This window comes from Anolis sagrei, chromosome 2 (assembly GCF_037176765.1).
Source record: "Anolis sagrei isolate rAnoSag1 chromosome 2, rAnoSag1.mat, whole genome shotgun sequence".
Classification (NCBI taxonomy): Eukaryota; Metazoa; Chordata; class Lepidosauria; order Squamata; family Dactyloidae; genus Anolis; species Anolis sagrei.
The window spans coordinates 95,117,757-95,143,350 of record NC_090022.1 but is presented as its reverse complement, the minus strand read 5'-3'; the positions used below and the strand labels follow the sequence as shown (position 1 = coordinate 95,143,350).

The window sequence follows — 25,594 nt, the reverse complement described above, 5'->3', positions numbered from 1 at the left end:
CTGTATGGAATTTAGCATGAAGCTAAATTTAGCATGAAGATGGCATGAGGCCATGTTTGCATTGCTTGTTGAAAGATGAAATACACTTTTGACATTTGTGCATACCATATGTATACATGAATCTGTACATATTCAGAAGTGCTTTGGCATTTCGTATTATCCTCACACAGGGATTTTGTAATGTCTAAAAAGTCATGTCCCAGAAAAGCATACCTCTCTAGACACATAACCAGGACACTATCTATTTTCCTTTCTTTTGTAACATGAGAGCCTTCAGAGTTTGACAAAAGGTTATCCATTGCTTTAAAATAGCCTTTACATCTGGTAGTCATCATAATAAAGAGCATCAGTTGTCTCAGACAACCAGTTTCAATCACTAAAAATAAGTATAAAAATTAAGTGATTGACAGGTTAGCAATAGTAAAACCCTTTGCACCTAGACACTTGTCATAAAAATTTATTAAATAAAAATATATTTTGACATTGGAAATACTAAACAAGAAGTACACAAAATTGCCATGAAAGGACAGGTATTTATTCTCCTTGTTTTGCATCCAGAGAAATACAGTGCTCCCCACCCTCCCCACAACAAAAATCTTACACATTTAATGGAATAGTCTTCCATTTTGAAAACAAAAACAAGGAAACCTCCTTACACCCAAGTTCACCATTTAGTCTTCTGTAAATTAGAAGGTCCTAACAAAAAACAAATTGAAATGGAAATGCCTGCCATGTCATTCCATAAGTCTTATGTTGCAACTAACAGCAGGCTATTTTTTATAACTCTAGAAATATAGACTGAAACACAAGCATTAATAAACCAGGTTTTCTTTACCGACACGTACATTTGGTAGCTATCATATCTTCATACTCTTTGTAGACGATTGATCTATCAGGCTCTACCTTCAGGACACTCAGAGGACTATACTCAGCAGGAACACAGGAAGGCCTGGGAACAGAGGAATCCAGTTTCTCATATATGATGTTCTGCACCATGGTGTGGACAGGAGAGCCATAGCGATGCCCAACAACCCTTGGACATTCACCCTTGCAGTAGCGAGGATTGTATTTTTGTGGTGCAATTATCCATCTGTCCCATTTCAGTTGGCTAAATCGCAGCCAAAAGTTGTGAAGCTCACATTCATTTTGATGAAAGAGGAACTGTTTGTAGTACTGACTTAAATCATATATTGGAACTGGTGTGTTTTTCTTAGCCTCACCTTCATCCCTCCGCTGACGAAGTGCTCTTTTGCTTCTGTCTTTTTCTGGCTTTTCACTGGGATCTGTGGAGGGAATCTTCTTCAGCTTAAGCCCCAGAGAGGTATTCCTTTTTTGCTTGAGGGAGTTCCTCCTATGGTATGCTTGCTCACTGGTGTCATTGAGATACAGTAGAAGAGAAGGTGAGACCAGCACCATATTAAAGAAGTCCTGATGAAAGCCAGGGGATGGGTCATTTTTCAGACAAGTGAAATTCATAGCCATGTGAATATTTCTCTTGCTGGAGGCTATCAGAGGCCGAAGGAAAGTGGTCACATCAATCTCAACCCACTTGCGTCTAAGTTCAAAGTATAGACTGAAAGCCATTGCATGTGGGACATTGGGACACACTTGACTAGATGCATCATGCTCTTTCACAATAAGATTGCCTGTGCACATGACGGCCAAAGATTTAGAAACAGACTTATCAATTGAATAAAGTAAGACTGACTTGAGTAGGTGCTCCAAAGAAGTAACACAGTCCAAGTTGAAGAGCAGGTCCACAGAATGAAGGTCTCCTGCAAAAGAGAGGAAAAAATAGCAATTAAAGGAATATATTTATAGACTGTTATGGATCTGAGAGGCAAACCTTTGAGAACTACACAGTTTATGACAATAAGTATCAAAAAGACATCAAAGGACTGTCTCACTGTAAAAATCAGTTTATCCTCAATACAATTTATACTTTTTGGAGGAACAAATTGCCATTTGGAAGGGGCAGATATTTATTTTTGTTAAAATACCAGCAGGCCAATTTTAAAACAGTTTTGTAAGTACAGGCAATCCCCAAATTACAAGCATTCATTTTATAAATTACTCATAGTTACAAATGGGATGAGACAACAGAAAGTGAGAGAAATCTACCCCTTGCAAGAGAAATTCACCATATATATATGCTGGGTGCTTGTAATATGGGGATTGCCTATACTTGTTGGATGTTTGTAATTTGGGTATATATATATTCAGTTGGAGTTGCACTTAAAAATGTACCTGTTCTGACATACATACAAATTCTACTTAAGAACCAACCAACAGAACCTTTTTTGTTTGTAACTTGGGGACTGCCTGTGGCTAGCGTTTCCTCCCTTACGCATCTCTTTTTTTCAGTTTTACTCATATTTAATTTTATAAACTGGAATTTACATAAAAGTTAACAAAGCATATATGTACATTCCTTTTTATTCTTTTTGTTCTTGTTGAGCTTATGTTTCTAGTTAATACTGCATTTTTATTATTCACTGAAGTAACAATTGTCCAAACAGCTCTTCAAAAATGTGAATAATTTTCTATAAATATTTATCTATTCTCCACTATAATGACAACCCATTGAGTAGGAAAGAAAGTAACCATGTTAACAGTGGCAGCCATCTTGAATTTCCCAAAATTAAAAAAAACCTCAAAACCTTTTGGGAAGAAACAAGCATGTGTTCTCTTATTTTCTTACTAGGTAGTAAGAATTTAACATCATTTTCAAATCTGGTTCAAATCCCTGAAAATTTTACCTTGTCCATTCAGTACAATATCTACAATAATGTTGCCTAACATAGTAAGTAATCACATAAGGATTACTAACAGGATTCTGATCTAACTATCAGAATTCTTTAAGACCTATAGAAAGGCCTTAAAGAAAAGTAACATTTGGCTTATCCCTTCCTTGATAAAATAAGGTTGAACCACTAAAGCTATTCGTTAATTTCTCTTAGAAGACTCAAAGGCAAGATTTAGGAAGTCTAAAGTTTGTGGCAGAACATAGCTACCACATAATAAAATTTTTAAAAAGCTAGATATGTATATGGCTGTAAATCCATTGATCAATGGATCTTTCTAAATAAACACATTGAAAATCAATTTTTAGCTATGATAATCATGAGTAACTATCATAATGGAACTATTATCAAATAGAAGTAATATTCAAGAGACCAACTTAAATGTCACCAGTACAAGACTATTATGGTGCCATTTATTCCTTATTTTGGACGGTACACCAGAAGTCTGTGTACATTTTAGAGATCAGTTACTACAGAAGTGGGAAACCTCATGTTATTAAAAGATCCCATTAAGGACATCATTAGGAAATGAACTTTCAATAAAAGGGTATAGTCTCTACTACTGCATATTTGAAATCAATTTCAGAAGCTATATACAGAAAGAGGAATGGAAGTCAAGTCTTAAGATTTCACTTACCTTCTACTTGGCCTTTAGGCAGGTGCTTGCATTCAGCATGTGGAGTGAAGAGCCGGACTGTGTTATAGATGTGGTTTTTGTTGGTTTTGGGGATCCCTTCCTTGGTAGCAAACATTTTATATAGCCTCTTCATGTATCTCAGGGCTCTGGCATCTGGTAGTGGTCTTGGGGCGCCATCTTCTAGTGCCTGATGGCTGTGGCCAGATAGCACCTTGAAAAGGGGAGTCAAGGAACCACGGCCATTTTCTACATCTGGTGGAAGCAACAACTCTGGAGGCGCCTTGGAAGCTTCCATCTCTGACATTAGCAATGGCTGAAAGTCATCTTCATCTCCAAGACTGGGAGAAGACAAAACACCAGAAAATAGCAGCCTGAGAGAACAGAGACAAAAGAATATCCTCCCCAAAATCTTCATGTTGGGATTTAGTCAGGGCAAGAAAACATCTGCCCCATGACAGGTAATAGTCCAGAAAGTGGAAGCAGTCAGATCTGATCTCTTAAATAAATTCCTGGTGTCATTAAGAGAGCTCCTCCTCCCTAATTATCCATCAAAGGAAAGGCATACACCTGAAGGGGGGAGTCTGGTTAACCAATCAGGTTTAAGCCAGATAAGACCTAATCCTAAAGTTAGTCTCAACCAGAGTAGACCCGTGGAATCAATGGAGTCTACCTATGTGTTGACTCAACATTCAACAGTTGAACTCAATGAGCTTACTCTAGTTGGGACTAACCAAGAGGTTTCAAACCTAAAGCTCCATCTTCTATCCTTGAAGTTGTTTCTTAAGTAAAATGTATTTACTTCTGCAGTTTAACTAAACTGACTTGGAAAATGTAGTAACCCTGTGCATTATAACTTTATGCTCAGAGAACTAGGAATAAATCCCCCTTAATACTATAACACTTACCTGTATGAGTAAAGCTAATTAGGCTCAGTCTTAAATGTTAGCTAGGTTAGGCCTGATTCTGAAAATACACATGTGCTTGACATTAGGATTCCAGTAGGTACATGTCATTTGAATATATCTTGTGGGACCAAAAAGCAATTATACCAGGCATGGGCAAACTTGGGCCCTCCAGGTGTTTTGGATTTCAACACCCACAATTCCTAACATGTGGGAGTTGAAGTCCAAAACACCTGGAGGGCCCAAGTTTGCCCATGCCTGAGTTATAGCGTAATGCAAAGAATTATATTCTATTTCCTATAATTTTAAAAATTATGATCAATATCTTTGTAATAATGGCCAAGACCTAATTAGAACTTTAAAGCAGTTTTTAAAACTCAAGGCATGCTTAAAACACGGTAAATGTCAAAAGGATCTCATCAGAGAGCTTTTCCTGAGCAAACTGAAGGAGATGGGGACTTTTTGCAAAAGGTAATTGAGTCTTTTTTAAAAAATGAGATAAAAGGAACATAAGATTGTTTGTGATAATTAGTGGAGGAGGAATGGAAACAATGAAGGAAGTAGTGAAAGGGGTTTAATCTAAAATTAGTCCCACCTAGGGTAGACCCATTATAGATTGGACTTACAGATCCAGTCTATTTCAATGACACAAGGGAAGTATAAGTTTAGAATTAGAGTCTTTTGCATAACTGAGGCAACAAACTATTTTTCTCCCATCTAGCTATTCAAACCTACTTTAACTTGAACACTTAATAACCTGAAAAGGTTATTAAGTAGAATTGGTCTACTATAGTAAAATTGGTCTACTATATGTGTAGCAACAGGAGTGGGGTAGGAGCAGAGGGAGTCATCCCAGGACCTGGTTAGCTTGCATAGTGTTCCACTGACTGTTTTGACAAGATGTTATATTATATTTTCTGTAGCAGCTCTTCATGTCTTATAGGGTGCTGGAGGGTTCATACATTTCAGAGGTCCCAATGTGTGGTCCGAGGAGTTGTTATTTAGAACAGGGAGCAGAAAAAATGTACTGTGGAGAGGCACATCTATTGCTCTGGAGCCTAGTCCATAATATCTCATGGACTACTTACGGATTGGTATCCTGATTAGGAAATCATTATTTATAACTAACGTGCAGTGGTTTTATGGTGTTGACTCATAGGTAAGTATACTTTGGTTGTTTGTTGTCTTTTTATTATTATTTATTCCAATAGCTGTTCTTTTTCTTCTTCTGGCTGGCATGCAGCTTTTTAGTACTCTCTAGTTTAATTGATTTGTACTCCTGCTTATTGCTTTGGACGTATAAGTAGATAGGCATGTATGGGTTGGCTTGGTTGCTGAGAACCATGCAGTCTCCTACATTACATGTTTTGTCAGCCCACAGCAGTATAATCCATGCTAATAAGAGTTATACTTTGACAACATCTTGAGGAGCATATAATTTCCATCCTATTTTTAACTTCAGTTGCAGAACATAGTAATCCATGCAAATAGATGCATTGATTTCAGTAGAAGTACTGAGATATTCTAAGACAGTGGTTCTCAACCTGAGGTCCCAAGGTGTTTTTGGCCTTCAACTCCCAGAAATCCAAACAGATGGTAAACTGGCTGGGATTTTTGGGAATCGTAGGCCAAAAACATCTGGGGATGCCAGTTTGAGAACCATTAGTCTAAGATAATGATTCCCAAATGTTGGTCTTCCCAGTGTTTGGATTTCAACTCCCAGAAGCCCTAGCTGAGTTGGCCAGATGTCAGGAATTCTGGGAACTGAAGTCTAAAACATTTGGAGGCCCAACGTTTGGGAATCGCTGCTCTAAAAAGAAAAGCAAGGGAGGGAGTACCTTGTTGATTAGAGCCAAAACACTTTTCTGCCCTATGCCACATTCTCTGGGAACAAGGCTACCTGCTGGCAATGTGTGGGGCCAATGAGAGTACTCAGCTATATCTCTCCCTCCTTGCCAACATGTAGGGGAATTCACTATTTATTAACTATTTTTTTTTCCAGGGAAGCTGTACATGAAATCAAACCCACTGTGTTTCCTGTAGCCAATATCTTCCAGATAGCCTCAAACCTGAACCCAGAATGCATGAAACTATCTGTTCTTAATTCAACTTTGAAATTGCTGATGTTCTAACAAAAATATGTATTGTGCATGTTGACTTAAATTCTGTTACAGAAAACTGTAAAGTGGGTGATTTTCAAAACGATGTCTGGGAAGAAACAAAATAATCAGTTGCCTTAATGTCTGTTCTAGGAAAACTGGTGGAAAGACAAAAGTACCAAGCAGACAGAAATGCCAGTCTTGCCGAATGGGGATCAACATGACTTCTGAAAAGGTAAGAACTTTGAAGAGTTCTCTGAGGGTCCTTCCACACAGCTCTATATCCCAGAATATCAAGGCAGAAAATCCCACAATATCTGCTTTGAACTGAGTTATCTGAGTCCATGCTCAGATAATGTGGGATTTCCTACCTTGATATTCTGGGGTATAGGGCTGTGTGGAAGGGCCCTGAGAGTGCCAAAAAGTATGGGAATAAGGATAATACCATAGATATTGTTTACTTCTATTAATAAAATATTCTTGACCAAGAGCCTTCATAAAAGACTCCTAAGCAAACCTAGCAGCCATGGAATAATTTGTGTCCTTTAACATTGATAAAATGACCTTGAGATGGAGCGAACAATGAGATATCCCCCTTGCCGATGACACCACGTTTTTTAGAGTAATCAAAAGGGACATTGAAATGACAAATATAGACAACTGTAAAGTTATGCATACTGAGGCTTAACGTACCTAACAAGATCTGAGATGGAAGTGGCTGATGAACGTAGCAATATTGGGGATGTAGTAAGCAGCTCAATGAAAACGACAACCTGTGCTCCTGTTGTAAAAATGGATAATGACATGTTTGAGATAAATGGGAAAACAGCTAGAATGAAACTCCTAGTATCATACTGCCATAATACAAATCGATAGTGTACTAACTACATTGAAATATTGTATACTGGACAAAAACTACTGTGGCTCAAAAAGTGCTACAACTCAAAAATATATTGTAGAGTTGAGAAAGATGGAGAAAAGATGATCAAGGCCTCTTCTACTCTGCACTATATCCCAGAATCTGATCCTGATTTTCTGCTTTAAATTGGATTAAATGAGTCTCCACTGCCAGATAATCTGAGATAAGAAGATAATCTGAGATCCGATCTTGGGATATAGGGGCAATATGGAAGGTCTCAAATGATCAAGAAACTGGTACCTTTTTATGCGTGGAAAGGTTGTAGATGTTTTATCTTAGGAAGGAAAAAAATAAAATCATATAAATATATGCATGGCTTAGAGAAAGTGGACAAGGGGCCCTTCCACACAGCCATGAAGCCCGGAATATCAAGGCTGAAAATCCCACAATATCTGCTTTGAACTGGGATATTTGAATCCACAGTGCCATATAGTCCAGTTCAAAGCAGATCATGTGGGATTTCCTGCCTTTATATTCTGGATCATATGGCTGTGTGGAAGGGCCCAAGGAGACATTTTTGCCACCTTTCTTGTGATACTAGAGTGTGAGGTCTCAAATGATGCTGAATGGTGGGACATGCAGGACAGATGAAAGAACGCACTTCACACAGCACACAATCGAACTACGGTGTTTGCTTCCCCAGGGTGTAGTGATCGATGTTTAAAAAAGGAAATGTATAAATGACAAAGTTATCTAAAGCTAATAGTCATGATGACTGTATCCAAAATTAGAGTCAGTATGTCTTTGTATACCACTTGCTTGGCAACATGAGCAGAATGGTGCTATTATATGTCTTGGGCTGGATCTGCACTGCCATATAATTCAGTTTCAGAATGCAGATTAACTGTATTGAACTTAATTATATGGCAGTGTAAACTCATAAAATTCAATTTGTATTGAACAGTTCAATACAAATTACATTACCGTATATGAGTCGACACTGACTATATAATGCAGTTCAATTTGCATTATTATGGCAGTGTAGATGGGGCCTGAAGCATTCTAGTAACGCAAAATATGGAGTTGCATCCTTTCACATTTTTCTGCAAAGCTATTTTTTACAATGCTTCATTTTCCACTACTTGATGACTAGCCAAGTGATGATACAACCAAAACTGCAGGCCTTGCTGAACATCTGGAATTAACCTGCGGCCTTCATTACCTGAACATATTATGTCTAGTCTCCCATAATATTTCAATGACCTGAAAGAGATCTGCTAAAGTCTATTTTCCAGAACATCAAAAGGCGATCCACAACTACTGCATATTTCTTTTTTGCACTAAATATATCCAGAAATATGTTTGTTCAAGTTCACTCTGCAATGTCATATAATGTTTTCAGTTCCACATTCATCCATGTATCATGCTAATCTCTAGCCTGTGGCAGACATTGTTCAATTTCAGATGCAGTGCTTATATTTTGGGCAAGATTGCTGTCTGGAGAGCTTCTGGTATCACATTTCTTTCTTCTCAGTTCAGGATGCCAAATTGCACATACACCCTCTATCGAGAATCATAGTGGTGTGGCTTGGTATATGGCTTTTGTTTTTGGCCAGGTCAGTAATATTCTGAATTTCACTTTCTGAAGTATATTGTCTTCCACCGTTTGTTACATTTCAGTCTTCCCTGAGATATGAGTGAGTACTGTGCATACTTCAGCTTCTTGTGGTTATACCCAGTTCAGTGTGGCTAGTAACCAGCAATCTCTCCCTGGACAGTAGCTGATTTGTATACCATATTTCTGCAGGCATATCATGTTGAGGTATAGATGCTTTTCTGCATACTGATACGTTTTTATACATTTTCCAAAACTCTATGATTTTCTGAACATGTACTGTATAGCCAGATGTGTAACAATGACATTTCTCCATTTGGAAAAACATTGCAAATTGTGTTTCTGTTTCAGGAAAAGGTCTTATCCCAAATGCAATTGGCTGGTTTTGTTTTTTCACTGCATGGAATTTTCTGTATCTTTTCAGATTTCTATTTGATTACAAAGTATGATCCTACTGTACTTACTGTAGATTGTCAACCTTACTGTAGATTGTCAACCTCTCCTTCATTACAGGTTGAGGGTCTCTTATACAAAATGCTTGGTATCACAAATGTTTTGGATTTCTGATTTTTTGTTGTTGATTTTAGAACATCTCTATTTGGGTATTTGTATACAATGAGATATGTTGGCAATGGGACCCAGTGAAAACACAATATTCATTTATGTTTCTTGTACACCTGATACACATAGCCCAAACGTAATTGTGTGCCTAACATTTTAAATAATTCTGTACAAGAAGCATTTGTACATTTGTACATTGAACCACCAGGAAGGAACGGGTATTACTATCTCATCCACCCAGGTAGACAATTTTGGATTTCAGAATTCCAGAAAAGGGATGTTCAATCTGTATGAACACATTGTCAGCTATTTCATAGGTGCCATCACATTTTCCATTGTTTGTATCATCCTGTTTTGAAATATATCAGGGGGAGAACTGATGCCACTTGGCTTTCCTCTTCAGTATAATCTCCCAAAGAGCATCCAAAATAACCACGTTTTTGCGAGACTCACAGAACCAAGAGTTTGTTCTCATCATCAAAAACAAAGCAGCACTATACCACAAGATACTATGTAGACAAAATTACCTCCAGGCAGAGAATGCAGAAGTAATCAAAGATAGTGTAAGAACATCACTGAAGCAGAACTGTTTGCAGTAATTTTACTGTACTGAATGAGAGGAACAGTTGAGCAAAGATAAATTATGAGAACAACATGAAACATGCAGTTCAAAACTAAGCTAAGGGTGAGATAGTGGGTACCCAGCCTGATCTCTCAAAACACAGCTCTGCAAAGACCACAGAGCAGAAACTGCAAATCTTACTTTTTTGGTCTGCAGTCCTCTCCACTCTCCAGCATAGCTAATTATGATGATGCTCTCTTGAGGGTGTTCTGGGTACTGTAGTCAAAGAGGTAACTTTTCCAACCTCTGCCCCAGCACAAAAATTATGCAAAATTTCTGAAAAGTAAAAGGAGTGAAATATTCACAAAGCTGGAGGACATCATAGAAACTGCCAATGAGTCCTTAGAATTCACTATTAAATAACCCAGGAAAGCGAAATCCCTAAGTCAATGAAATGCCAAATCTAAAAATATGAGGATCCAGAAAAAGTCAGTATTTTAATATTAGGCTATATGGTGTCTAGGAAACAGAAGCATTTTTTCAGTAACCTTTCTAAACAAATTGCTCCTCAAATGTGTTATTCATTTACTGTGTGCCAACTCCAAAATAAAAAAGGAGCAATACTCAAGGAGGTCATTGCATGGTTTGCATATTAATTTGGAGAATCCTTTGGCACAAACGCACAGTGTCAGAAGATGTAGCTCTAGTGAGGCCAGCAATAAAACTTTTACAAAACTTCTGTACTGGAATACTGCAAGGTGGATAAAGTTTGCCCTTGGATTGGGAAACTACAGGAAATTGGGAATTTCAGTTTTTGGGTCCTGAGAGCACTGACAAAATGCTTGTAATGAACGCAGCCAACATTGCTCCATCTTGATCCTTTTCCATCTTGGCTGATTAAAGCACATTGCGGAATGGCTGATCAGATAAAGTCCAGGCCTCTCATTTTGTTCACTACTGCAGATAGACAAAATAATTTAACACAATGAGTTACGTTTCTGAATGCTGTGCTTGTTTTGTTGTTTGCCTGCAAATTGTTTCCAATTTATGGTGACCCTAAGACAAACATATAATGGGATTTTCTTAGCAAATTTTTTTCAGAAGAGATCACCCTGAGGATTTCCACAGCCAAGTGGAGATTTCAACCCTGGTCTCCCGAATCATAGTCCAGCATTGAAACCACACCACACTGGCTCCTAAAAAGTGTTTACTTACTTGCAGAAAAACGTTTTCTATATATATTGAATTGATTATAATGGTTTTATTGTTTTAGTCAGAGAGACAATTTTTATGTTGTAATTTGTTTTGAGTGAAGTTGTTAGCTGCCCTGTACATAATTTTTTAAAATAGAAAGATAGGTTTAATAAGCATAAATTCATTTTATGTGGCTTTATCTATATCTGTACATAGGCACGAAACAGACTCTATAACTGATTATATCCTAATACCCATTGACAGCTCATATCTTTGTGCCCTCTTTGGTCTGGGATTATTGGAAGCAATGGGCAGTCACGCAGGGAGGTTTTTAGTTCAGCCCATTGGTACTCGCACTCTGCTTGTACCATTTTGTCCCTACTGCTATTTAACATTTATATCAAGGGTCCCCAAACAGAGGCCCGTGGGCCTGATACAACTCTCCAAGGTCAATGACCCAGTGCCTGCCCTAAACTTTAGACTTAGGTTTTCCCTAAGTCTGAAACGACTTGATGGCACACAACAACAACATCCTAATTAACTTGACTATCTCATTAGCCAAAAGCAGGTCCACCAAGTTTCTGTTGGTTAAAAGTGTTTTTCATTTTAAATATATTGATCTTTCATGTTTTTTTTGCACTACAAATAAGATATGTGCAGTGTGCACAGGATTTTGTTTGTGTTTTTTTCAAACTATAGTGTTTTTTTCAAACTATAGTCTAGTTCCCCCAAGTTCGGCTTTAAAAGTTTGAGGACCCCTGATCTCTATGAAACTGTTGGAACTAATCATCAGGAGAGTGGGCCCAGTTATCCTGAGGAGCCCTAGAGCTGTTTCTGTGTAACATCCGAATCAGTTGTGCTGTGCAAGACCAGAATGGGTTGGATGAAGGCTAGCAAGCTGAACAAGAAAAGGAGAGAGTGGCTCAATGCGTGGTTAATGCTTTACTACAGGAATAGGATAGGTTGACAGGTTTGGAGAGGGTTACACTACCTCTGCATGATCCCAAACTGTCCTTGTTCCTAGGGTTGTTTGCACCTCTTTTGGTTTTTTTTAAAGAGTTGTATTTAGACATAACAGATCAGATTTTGTGTGAATTTATCTTTAAGACTCCTGGTTTCTCCATATTTTATACCTTTCTGCCTAACAAAAAAGGTTCAAAATCCTTCTTTTAAGGAGATTTTGTTTATTATTATTTTTTTGTAGTGCAAGCTTATAATATAATAGTTGCAATTTGCTGAGTTTAATCTTTTAACCTCCAGTATTTGAAGCATTTCTGTTGTGATGTTTGGGATTTGTATCTCAAGGTCATGAAGATTAGAGCTAAATAATCTTCATGCATGCAGAATGCTGTCCTCTGATGCATCAATCCAGTAGTAAATAAAAGAAGATCTTTGGTTGTTAACTGACCAAAATGTTACATTGTTATAGAAAGTATTTGTTAGAAAATTAAAACAGAAAAATTGGATTAAAAAACATCTAGGCCAGAAAAGCAGAATTTACTGTTATGTCATAGATGAAGGGTGACCTTGCTTTTGGTAGATTTGGCAAAACGTTTGTATTGGTAGTGTTATGTTTTTGGTCGCAAGGAATGGAAAATGGCCTCTTTCCAGTGGTTTGCTTAAGGGCCTTGGATCTGCACATTATCTGATTTCTGTGATAGTTTTCTGTTCATTATCAGATTATCAGATTTCTGACTCAGATTGCTTTTTTCATTGCATAATGACACAGTCCCCCACTTTTGTAAACGGTGTGACTCTTCATTGAGAATCTATAATAAAGCAGTCAAAACCTTCCTTTTTGGTAGCTACATATTTGAGTCAATCTTTTAAAGAAATGTTCCTCTCAGTCAAACATGTCACTTAATTTTGTAGAAATAATGGAATTCTATCTTTAAAAACATGTTCATTACCAACTTCCTTGAGGCCTAACACAGTTCTAGTAATCTACAACCACAAATTTTGGCCTGAATCTCTGGCTTGTCTGTACATAAGCAAAATTGCTAATGTACAGACAAGGGTACTGTTCCATTATCCAGGTGGAGGCCAGACAGAGAAGGGGGCTTAGACAGAGGAGGATAGTCTATTTTACGGGGGGGGGGGGAGGATTGAAGGGGTAAAACCATTTCCCCCTGTTTTCCTGTTATTCACCCCACCCATGTTGCCGTCATCAAAACAACCATCGTTTATGATATGAGAAAGGGGGAGGGATAACCAGTGAAAATGGGGAAAACTCCCCCCCCCCATAAAATAGACCATCCTTCTCTGTCTAAGCCCCCTTTTGGAGTCCTAGACATGGAACAATCCCTAGACAAGTTTGCATTAGGAAAATACTAGTGTTAATGTAGCCTGTATATGGTATTTTAAAATTACTTACTTTTTTGTGAAGAATTTTGGACTCTACTACAGAGATGTATTTAAGATACCAGGAAGATCAAGGTAGATGGAAATAATATTGCCATTGCCTCTATCATTTAACTAAAATGTCAGTATTTTATCCCTCGAGTGCATGTTTACAAAATACTGATGCCTTTCTGGCATTTCCTAAAGCATGTTTATCATGTGATAGACTGCCCACAAGATAACTTCACATTTCATTGTCACTTTTGAGGGTTTTTTTTAAAAAAAAGTGCACTCTTTATTGTGTCTTCAGTGTTGTTTAAATTGTGTCATTTCCCCCATTTGCATGGGTGTTTTTTGGTTCTGTCTACACCCCTTACTTATGTTCACTGCTTTGCTTATATCTGGTTTTTCATACTTTTTTCTATGTGTTTCGTTGACAAATCCCTTTCTCTTTCTTTCTAAGGTTTCATTCTATTTTATCCAGGATTCTAGTTTGGCCTAAATCAGTTGCGTTGCTTATCTATAACATTTTCTCTCCACAAATTTCCTGGCACCTACATGTCCCAGCTTCCTTATGTTATCATCTCCCATATGAATGAGTTTTCAATATTATAGTTTTATATAACCTTTTTTCTTATATCCCACTACTATCTCCCCAAAGGAACTCAGGGCAGTTTACAGATGGCACAAAGTGCCTAAAAACAAACATAAAATAAAGCACAATATAAAATACAATACAATAAAATAAATCACATATGCATATTAAAACATCAATTCAGACTCAATCCAACTGAAATTATCAACCAGTGGTGGTAAGCTTCTGTAAACCTGTCCATACTGTAAACAATAGGAATGGAATAAGTGCAATCCGCAACAATGGAGAGAGGGCATAGGATAAAGTACAAGGATGTGTGACCACTGGGCAGAACAACCAAGGACTAAGCATTCTCAAAAGCTTTTGAATTTCCAGGAATGTTCCTAGATTGTGCCATACATAACCTTAACATGCCTTAGTTCCAAGTGAAAAACCCTTTCCACAGTTTCATTATTTTTTGGAAGTTGCTCATGCTTCAAAGCCCTAATAACCAATTCAGTGCTTGAGGAATGTTTGTAAACCATGTTTACAAACTTATCTCCGTCCCTCTAAAACATACTGAACTCCTCTTTCCAGGTGTTCCATGCCTGGCTTAAGTCCTAAGTATGGCTTCAACCCTTTAATTTCCTTTTTGTTTTAAATAACATACTCACAGTTTGCTGTTGTTCTCCATCTAGCATGAATTCAGTTTCCACTCCTACCATCTTTCAAGACTTCAGAAATTTTTAGTGGACGAAATAAATTTTGTTTTCTAAACTAATGATAGGTTTGTCCAAATAAAAAGCTTTTCACAGAGCTCTTTCTGTTTGGGAGCCTCTGTGAGCCAGAGGAAGTGCATGCCGCTCTTACGTCCTTCCCACTTCCTCCTAGAAAGCCCAACATTTTAGCCAAGCTGTGTTTATAAGCTCTTCCATGTTACACGTGCGATCCACTTTCTCTACGTCTTCAGTAAGCCTGCAGCTTCTCAAGGACTCAGTATTTAAAGGCTGCCAGCTGACTAGAAAAGAAATAGTTTGGATTGTTTCTTTGCCTTTGAACTTCAGAGATAAACAGAAATTGTTTTTTCATACCATGGAAAAGAACATTAATGGCTCCTTGTGTCAGGACTTTATGCAAAGAAGTGGTGAAGAATAGCATTGGGCCGAAGAAGACCAAGCAAGCAGTGACGGAGTATGTAGCATGAGAGCATGGTTCAGAGGCCTCTTGACCACTGCATGGGCCTTTGGAGCATTGCTTTTTCAATATGGGATAGCATATCCAGGTTAGAAGAGAGACCACATGTACATCTTGATTCTGACCTCATTGGACCTCCTACCCCCTTATATGAAGCGTACACTGCTCAGGTGTAGGGTTTTGTATTGAACCAGTTCACCAACTTTTGTCTAGTTGTTGTTGTGTGCACCAAGCCCTTGAACTGATGAAGAATGGTTCATCATGGTTATTGTTTCATGCAATATCTCCTCCTCTAACCTTTGGAGTTCTAGTTTCCGAACTCAATACTGTAATCCTTAAAAGAAACTGGTGCTTGGTTTAGATGTTCCTTGTCTGTATAGCCATTAAATGCTAATCAAGGTGGCCAGTTGAAACATTCACACCTAGCTCCAACAGACAAGAGTTCTTTCTCCCACCCTAGACATTCCACAGATATATAAACCCAAATTTCCTAGTTTCCAACAGACCTCACAACCTCTGAGGATGCCAACCATAGATGCACGTGAAACGTCAGGAGAGAATGCTTCTGGAACATGACCATACAGCCCAAAAAACTTACATAAACCCAATGATTTTGGCCATGAAAGCCTTCAACAATATATATGTCTATATGGTGTGTAAAGCAGGTTGTATCAGGGGAATATAGGGATAAAGATCCAAGCCTTTGCAGTAGTCTGTAGCCACATACAAGACCCCTTATATAAGCAGGTCATAGTCGAAGGACTCACATAGGAGCAACAGTTATGTGGAAGTGTAGTAAGTGTTCTCTTGTGCAACTGTCATTAGAGAAGAACTGTCCTTTCAATAATATGGAATAGGTATAAATCAAGCAGTGTCTACGAGTTACACTGCCACATGCTCTCTTTCTTCTAATCTCATTATTTCTGTTGGCTTTCAAACTATAATTAGCTACAACCGAATGCAGGAAGTTTCATTTAGACTGGAACTGTAATATAAAGCAATATACCAGCCTGCAATACCACTTAAATCAAAACAGAGATCTAAAATGAATGTTCGGATCTCATAGGTAAAGGTTAACGTTTTTCCCCTGACATTAAGTACAGTCGTGTCCGACTCTGGGGATTGTTGCTCATCTCCATTTCTAAGCCGAAGTTGTCCATAGACACCTCCAAGGTCATTTGGCCAGCATAACTGCATGGAGCTCTGTTGCCTTCCCACTGGAGCAGTACCTATTGATCTATGCACATTTGCATGTTTTTGAACTGCCAGGTTGACAGAAGCTGGAGCTAACAGCAGGAGCTCACACTCCTCTCGTGATTCGAACCTGTGACCTTTCAGTCAGCAAGTTCAGCAGCTCAGCGGTTTAACCCACTGCACCCCCGGAGACTCTTCAGATCTCATACACATTGCAAAAAATGTGTCTATGGCATGCAACCAATTCACTACTGCTGTAAAAACATGCTATAAGTTCTTGTGACCACCAGAGGCCATGCTAGAGGCACATTCTGTTTCAAGTACAACTCTGACATATTTCTCGGGACCATTAAATGGCTTTCATTACTGATGTATTTATTTAACACAAAACCTGGAAGGTGTTACATGCTTTTTAAGAATATCCATAAAACTTTCCAAAAGGAGACTTCCATTGGAGAAATAGCAATTTTGCTGAATTCAAAGTTTTGTAGGAGAATACCAGAACAACTGCTAAAATCAGAATCAGTAGTTCATAAATGATTAAAACATTTGGAGGATGATAAAAGATGACAACATGGCTTGATTTTAAAGAATTACTAAAGATAAACACAGATATATATATATAAAAAGCACCAATAAGCAGGAAAGGCATTGTTGTGGTGGAGTCATACAGGTTGAGCACCACTTATCTGAAGTGCTTGGGACCAGGCATGTTGGTGTATTCTGGATTTCCCTTCCTTTTTCTCATTTGGAATACTGGCCTGTACACAATGAGATATCTTGGAGATGAAACTCATATCTAAACACAAAAATATTCAAGTTTCATTTGCACATTACACACATAGACTAACAACATTTTTATGCACAATATTTTTCATAACTTTGCATGAAACATAGTTGGTATATATTAGATCATTAGGAAGTAAAAGTGTTTCAGCAACCTATGTAGAAAATTTTGGATTTTGGAGTGTTTTGGACTTCAGAATTCCAGTCAGGGATGCTAAAACTGTACACTGTTTCCCTTTTCCAAGTCTCGGTTCATTCACGATGTTGGCCAAAAATAAATAAATAAAAAAAATCAAATATCACACCCTCTGCTGTATTTGTTTATGAAGATTACTCTTATCAGTTTAAAACATCAGTTATGCTATCTTGGCTCTTGGGCTCTAGTTAGATGTTTCCTATGGTAGCAATCAAAATCAGTCATATTTATATATAAAAAAACCCCAATATTATTTTACCACTTGAAATTTGATGCTGGTAGATATTTATGGCCGCATCTAAATATAAAACAGTTTAACTGCATTGAATTGCATTGTGTGGTAGTATAGACTCATATATTGCAGTTCAGTGCTGTGAAACTGCATTATATGGCAGTGTAGGTGGGAGCTATATTTGTTTTCTATATTTTTATCCCGCGCTATCTCACCCCAAAGGGGGCTCAGAGCAGCTTCCAATTGGCAAAATTCAATGTCATACAAACAAAACATACAGATAAAATATACATATACGTTAAAATCAATAAAAATAAAAATTCATAACATATTAATACATTAAAATCAGCTATTAAAACCACTCAAAATCCGAAGTCATAATCCAGGAGCCATTCCAATTGTGTTATGCTTAGTTCATAGCTGCCTATTGCACTGATAGTTCTTCAAAAGCTTGGTCCCATAGCCATGTTTTCAGTTTCTTTCTAAAGGTCAGGACGGAGGGAGGTGATCCAATTTCATGGGGAAGGGAGTTCCACAGCCAAGGGGCCATCACTCAGAAGGCCCTGTCTCTGGTCCCCGTCAGCCACACCTGTGGAGGAGGCAGAACTGAGAGCAGGGCCTCCTCAGAAGAACTTATCCTCCAAGGTGGTTCATAGAGGAAGATACGTTCGAACAAGTACGCTGGGCCAGAACCATTTAGTGCTTTATAGGCTAAAGCTAGCACTTTGAATTGTGCTCGGTAGGAGACTGGCAGCCAGTGGAGCTGACGTAATGGGGGGGGGGGGGTTGTGTGCTCTCTGTATGCCACTCTAGTGAGTAATCTAGTTGGTGCCCATTGGACTACTTGGAGCTTCCAAACAGTCTTCAAAGCCCCACGTAGAGCACGTTGCAGTATCAAGAGCATGGACCACTATGGTCAAGTCTGGCTTCTCATGGTATATTGAGTCATTACTATCTTCCAGAACACAAATACAGTTATTGTTGTGCTACATCAACAATATCAAAGTACAGAAGTGTATATCAACTACAGTACATAAATATATTTTCCTCCAATTCATACATAAAATCCTTAAATTCTGTATTCCCAATTGCCCCCTTTGGACCCCAATCCCGATTTATCTCTTGAGTGAACAGATTTGAATTCTGGGATTTGTTGTTTGGTTAGATTTTTGGTATTTCTTGCTGAGAACGCCCATCTCTTTTACTGAGAATGACTGGAATGCATTATTTTCAGAAGATAGTGAGTAGAAGCATTTTGCTTAACCATCCTTGGTAGAGGCCTCTCGTATACAACAACATAAAGGTTTATTCATTCCCTGAATTGCATCACTGGACTTCAAAATCCAAATCTATGTTGTAGTTTACATTTATGCAGTACGTATATGAAGGATGCTAACATATTACATTTGAAACTACAAGGCTCTATCTTTATGGTGGACTCTCTGGTGGCACAATGGGTTAAACCCTTTTATCAGCAGGACTGAAGACCGACAGGTCAGGTTCAAATCCGGGGAGAGTGCGGACGAGCTCCAGCTTCCCATGTAGGGACATGAGATAAGCCTCCCACAAGGATGGTAAAACATCAAAACATCCGGGCGTCCCCTGGGCAATGTCCTTGCAGACGGCCAATTCTCTCATACCAGAAGTGACTTGCACACACACACATCTTTATGGTGCAAACAGGTCTTCTTTTGAAGGCTGAGACCCCATCAACATTGCTCTAGCCACTTCAGTATGAACCTAGCTTTGAACTTGATTACTTGATCAGTGTAGATGGGGTCAAAGCCATTTTAGTTGGATATCTAGTACAGGGAATAACAGCTAAAGAGAAAAGACCTCTTGCAGTTTTAGTGAAATCAGATGTGGAATTTCCTTGCTTATATTTATTGTAACGCTGTAGAAACTGAAACCTATATGAGCCATAATGCCCCCTTGGATTTGACCAGCATGTCTGCATTCCAAAAACTGTTTTATTTTTATAGGGACTGGAATTTTACAACTTTCCTCTACAATAACTGCATTTCTGTGTCAAGGTGTTTAGGAAAAAGCTGACAGACCCCTTTTCATGGGAGGCCCTATGAAATGCCTGTTTGCAGTGCCAATAAAACTCCTCTGAGGAAAATCCAAACTTCTGTGAAAAATATGCACTGAACACTTTTCTTCGCTTTAGTAATTCTATCCTTAACATTCCACAGACCGCAGGAGAGTTCCCCATTCCCTTCGTGTATATATAGGAGAGGGAATGTCACACTGGAATTCTCTTGTTTTAAAAAAAGTAAAGGCATGCTGTTAGGAGGTCTGTGCAAGGTAGTAATTTATTGTTATGGTAGTTACAAAAGGTAATGAGCATGCCTCATGCCAGAGGTTCTCATAGAGTCCATGGACCCCAGGCTCCCTTGCAATGCCTTCACAGGAAATTTGCAAAGGTCAAAAGAAACATTTTGCATGTTTACAGTTAGAAAGAAAGAAAAGGAGGAAAGGAAAGAAGATGGACAGATACACAGTCTGTCATACAACCATTCATTGATCTTAAAAAGCAGAAGTCTATTGCTGGTGGTAGACATCATTTGTACAAAATTTCATTACAATCTCTCAAGCCATTCAAAGGTTTTGAAAATAATTGTTTGGTAGTCAAAATCGGAGCCCCCGGTGGCACAGTGGGTTAAACCGCTGAGCTGCTGAACTTGCTAATCGAAAGGTCGTGGGTTCCAATTTGGGGAGCAGCGTGAGCTCCTGCTGTTAGCCCCAGCTTCTGCTAATCTAGCAGTTTGAAAACATTCAAATGTGATTAGATCAATAGGTACCGCATGGCAGGAAGGTAATGGTGCTCTATGCAGTCACATGACCTTGGAGGTGTCTACGGACAACACGGCTCTTCGGCTTAGAAATGAAGATGAGCACTAACCCCTAGTGCCACCACTTTATTGAAATGTCTTATTGTTTCCCTGAATTTTGCTGTGGTGTTGAGAATGTTCTCAAACTCATATATGAAAGGAAGACATTTTCATAACATTTTCGTGTTAACTGTTAACATTTTCGTGTTAACTTTGGGCTATTGAAAATATTTCGGTATTGTTGGGAAATGTGACTTTTGAATGTGATTACAATGAATTCTGTAACAATACAGTTTTGCTAAACCTGAGGATGGAACACTGGCTGAATGTGCAACGTCAAAGTATTGACAAAGTTGATAAGGCTAGGTTCTTGTGGGTTTTTTCGGGCTATAGGGCCATGTTCTACAGACATTTTTCCTGACGTTTCGCCTGCATCTATGGCAAGCATCCTCAGAGGTAGTGAGGTCTGTTGGAAATAGGACAATGGGTTTGTATATCTGTGGAATGACTGGGGTGGGACAAAGAGCTCTCTGCTGAAGCTAGGTGTGAATGTTTCAGCTGACCACCTTCATTAGCATTTTAAGGCTTGGCTGAGCCTGGGAAAATGTTCTGTTGAGAGGTGTTAATCTGTGCCTGGTTGTTTCCTCTCTGCTGTTTTGCTGTAGTAATTTTAGAGTTTTTTAATACTGGTAGCCAGATTTTGTTCATTTTCATGGTCTCTTCCTTTCTGTTGAAATTGTCCACCTGCTTGTGGATTTCAATGGCTTCTCTGTGTAGTCTGACATGGTGGTTGTTGGTGTGGTCCAGCATTTCTGTGTTCTCAAATAATATGCTGTGTCCAGGCTGGTTCATCAGGTGCTCTGCTATGGCTGACTTCTCTGGTTGAAGTAGTCTGCAGTGCCTTTTATGTTCCTTGATGCGTGTCTGGGCGCTGCGTTTGGTGGTCCCTATGTAGACTTGTCCACAGCTGCATGGTATACTGTAGACTCCTGCAGAGGTGAGAGGATCCCTCTTGTCCTTTGCTGAACGTAGCATTTGTTGGATTTTCTTGGTGGGTTTGTAGATTGTTTGTATGTTGTGCTTCCTCATCAGCTTCCCTATGCGGTCAGTGGTTCCCTTGATGTATGGCAGGAACACTTTTCCTCTGGGTGGATCTTCATCTTTACTCTCGTGGCTTGTTCTTGGTCTTGCAGCTCTTCTGATGTCTGAGGTGGAGTATCCATTGGCCGAATCAAGGAACATGAAAGGCACTGCAGACTACTTCAACCAGAGAAGTCAGCCATAGCAGAGCACCTGATGAACCAGCCTGGACACAGCATATTATTTGAGAACACAGAAATGCTGGACCACACCAACAACCACCATGTCAGACTACACAGAGAAGCCATTGAAATCCACAAGCAGGTGGACAATTTCAACAGAAAGGAAGAGACCATGAAAATGAACAAAATCTGGCTACCAGTATTAAAAAACTCTAAAATTACAACAGCAAAACAGCAGAGAGGAAACAACCAGGCACATCTTAACACCTCCCAGCAAGAGAATTTCCCAGGCTCAGGCAGGCCTTCAAATGCTAATGAAGGTGATCAGGTGAAACATTCACACCTAGCTCCAGCAGGGAAGAGCTTCTTGCCCCACCCCAGCCATTCCATAGATATATAAACCCATTGTCCTAATTCCAACAGACCTCACTACCTCTGAGGATGCTTGCCATAGATGCAGGCGAAACGTCAGGAGAAATCCCTCTAGAACATGGCCCTATAGCCCGAAAAAACCCACAAGAACCTAGTGATTCCAGCCATGAAAGCCTTCGACAATACATTGATAAGGCTACATCCTTTTCAAAGGAAAATGAAGCTTCTTCCAGTCATTTTACAAGTGCTGCCATTATAGCAAGGAAGATCTATAGATTTGATTTACTTGTACAAAGCCAGAAGACAAGCAACTGCAGTTGAATTTTATTTTTCTGGAAATCTGAAAAACTCAAAAAACTGAAATCTTTAGTTGCCCTCCCATGTCCACCTTAGAGGAAAGGGGGCTAGTCATGCTTCTGCTAGGTTTTTCTCAAGGCGCTCTTCTCCACCATAGTCTAAAATATGATAGGGAAAGGCAAGTGGGAAGGACTTTCCTTTATGCTGCTGGACTTACATAAATCCTCTGTAGAAAGCAGGCTTCAGGAGAGGGAAGAGTCCAAATGCCCCTGGTTGCTTAGGGAATGTTGCAAAGCTCCAGTTGCCTGGGTAGTCTGCACCATCCTTTCCTTCTGCCCAGCCAATGGTGGAGCAAGTCATGCACCCTGGAAACAAGGTGTGGATGTGGCATGGATAGGCAGGCAGCTGGAGCTTTGCAACATTCCCTGACACCATGGCAGCCAGATGCTGTTCTCCAGCTTCTACTTTCCAGTAATGTAATCCCTTAGATTTCTATATTGGCACATTGATACTCAAAATCCTACAGCAATGGATTGTTCCGCCATACATTTAGATTTCAGGTCCCAGAATACCCATCAGTCTGACTGCTCAGAGTTTCTGGGAGTCAAAAACACCCAAAGGAACAAAAGTTGGGAATCATTGATATAGCTCATGAACAACAATGGATTATTCTTAAAGAAATGAGTATGCCACAACATTTGAGCATCCTGATGTGCAGGCAAATGGGCTACTGTTAGGTCAGAATATGGAGAAACAGAATGGTTTCCAATTGTCAAAGAATCATAGAGTTGGAAGAGACCTCATGGGTCATCCAATCCAACTCCCTGCCAAGAAGCAGGAAAATTGCATTCAAAGCACCCCCAACAGATGGCCATCCATCCTCTGTTTAAAAGCCTCCAAAGAAGGAGGCACCATCACACCCCGGGGCAGAGAGTTCCACTGATGAACAGCTCTTACAGTCAGGAAGTTTTGAAGGGGTAAGTTAGGAAGGGGTAAAACAAGGCTACATATGATCACCCTTTTCCTACTAAGCAGCTACCTGTCATCTGTTTCATTTGTACACAGAACATCAAACAAAAAGCTGGTTTAGACTAGTAGAAAGGAACATCAACAATTTAAGATATGCAGATAACACCATATTACTAACAGAAAATAGTGAAAAGTGTTGAGGAAACTCAGGGAAGAAAGAATAATTAAAAATTATTTATATACTTTTAAATAGTTTTAAAAGCTCTATTCTTGTTTCAATTATGAATAAGAAGGGAGGCTGCAGTCAATACGTTTTAAGAAGACTAGGACTCAGAAAAGCAACTGTGAAAGAACCAGAGATGTTGAAGTGTAGAGATATATTATTGAGTACTAACATTAGGATTGTCTAGACCAGGGATCCCCAAACTAAGCCCTCTAAGGTCATTTACCAGCCCCCCACCCTAAACTTTAGACTTAAGGTCAACCTAAGTCTGAAACAACTTGAAGGCACAAAACAACAACAATCCTAATTAACTTGACTATCCCATCAGGGGATTGTAAAAGCTGGTCAGTGAAGAAATCCACTCCAGTGGTACTGGAAGAGAGTTCTGCAGATACTATGGACTGCTAAAAAAAGATAAATAAATGGGCGCTAGAGTGAATTAAACTTTCTATAAAAGCAAAAATGAATAAACTCTTATCCTCCTGCCTTGTAATGAGAAGATATGCCTTACTATAAAAGACAATAAGGCAATAGGAAAAGAATAAGGGCCCTTACACACTGCCCCTTTATCCTAGGATCTGATCTCAGATTATCTGTTTATCCCAGGTTATCTGGTAGTGGGGACTCATATTCCAGTTCAAAGCAGATAATCTGGGATCAAATGCTGGGATAAAGGGCAGCGTGGAAGGGCCCTAAGACTGTGGATATATTTGGTCTTGGAAACCACATCCCTGAGTCTGAGAAGGACTGTTGATAAAAGGGTGACTTGGAGGTCTCTTATTCATGATTCATGGGGTTGCTATAAGTTGAAGCTGATTTTACAACAGTTAATAGCAACACAGATCTTTTAATTTAAGTTGAAACTAAACTAGTAATGCTAAGGGACACCTATTTATATGGATGATCTTGGGGAAGGGGAAACCAAAACATATCTTGTATCTCCTCTCCCTCTTCCCACCATGTAAAACGTAAATTGTATTTGTTGCTCAAAATTATAATTATTATTACTATTATTACTATTATTATTTACTTTTTATCACACTTTTCTCCCATGTATGGTCTCAAAGTGGTGTAAAGGTAAAGGTTTTCCCCTGACATTAAGTCCAGTCATGTCCAACTCTGGGGGTTGGTGCTCATCTCCATTTCTAAGCTGAAGAGCTGACGTTGTCCATAGACACCTACAAGGTCATGTGGTCAGCATGACTGCATGGAGCTCCGTTACCTTCCTGCTAGAGCAATACCTATTGATCTACTCAAATTTGCATGTTTTCGAACTGCTAGGTTGGCAGAAGCTAGAGCTAACAGTGGGAGCTCACTGTGCTCCCCAGATTTGAACCCGTGACCTTTCAGTCAGCAAGTTCAGCAGCTCAGCGCTTTAACCCACTGTGCCACTGGTATACAAAATAGAAAAAAGACAACAACATAATACAGAAAAACAATCATCCCATACACCCAATCATACCACCACCCAACATGTAAACAATAAATCCATACATTGCATAAAACACAAGTTACATAAATATAAATAAACATAAAAATGATCACATATAACATTATCATTAAAAACCCTACACCTCAGGCCCCAGCGGCTGTCCTAACAAGTTAAAACATTAAACTGAACGACTCAGAGGTCCAAATCTTTGGCTATATGAGTCTTGTCTGGTTGAGATAGCTGCTTATTGTATGTTGTTGGGGAAGGTCTGCTTCCATAAAAAAGTTTTCACCTGAGAGCAGAAAGCCAACAATGAGAAGGCCACCACCGAAAAGGCCCTTTCTCTTGTTCCCACCAATCATACTTGTGATGGTGGTGGGACTGAGAGAAGGGCCTCTCCCGATGATCTCAAGGCTTGTGTGGGCTGGGCAAAACCCAAATGAGGAAGTGTGCTTC

At 39.1% G+C, this 25,594-nt stretch overlaps 2 protein-coding genes across 2 annotated transcripts in view; one reads left to right on the top strand and one right to left on the bottom strand.

Annotated features, from left to right (window-relative positions):
• Window positions 1–523: 523 nt before the first annotated feature.
• Window positions 524–3,919, bottom strand: GDF9 (growth differentiation factor 9). Its single transcript, XM_067465548.1, has 2 exons — window positions 3,442–3,919; window positions 524–1,775 (listed from the first exon to the last, which is right to left on the bottom strand). Exons 1-2 carry the CDS (start codon window positions 3,854–3,856, stop codon window positions 832–834), a joined length of 1,359 nt encoding a protein of 452 aa, XP_067321649.1. The 5' UTR covers window positions 3,857–3,919; the 3' UTR covers window positions 524–831.
• A 2,280-nt stretch (window positions 3,920–6,199) lies between these two features.
• SHROOM1 (shroom family member 1) overlaps window positions 6,200–25,594 on the top strand; it is a 93,054-nt gene continuing 73,659 nt past the window's right edge. The window contains exons 1-2 of the mRNA XM_060765210.2: window positions 6,200–6,305; window positions 6,596–6,677. The gene's annotated coding sequence lies outside the window, so the exon portion shown is untranslated. The remainder of the gene's footprint in view (window positions 6,306–6,595; window positions 6,678–25,594) is intronic.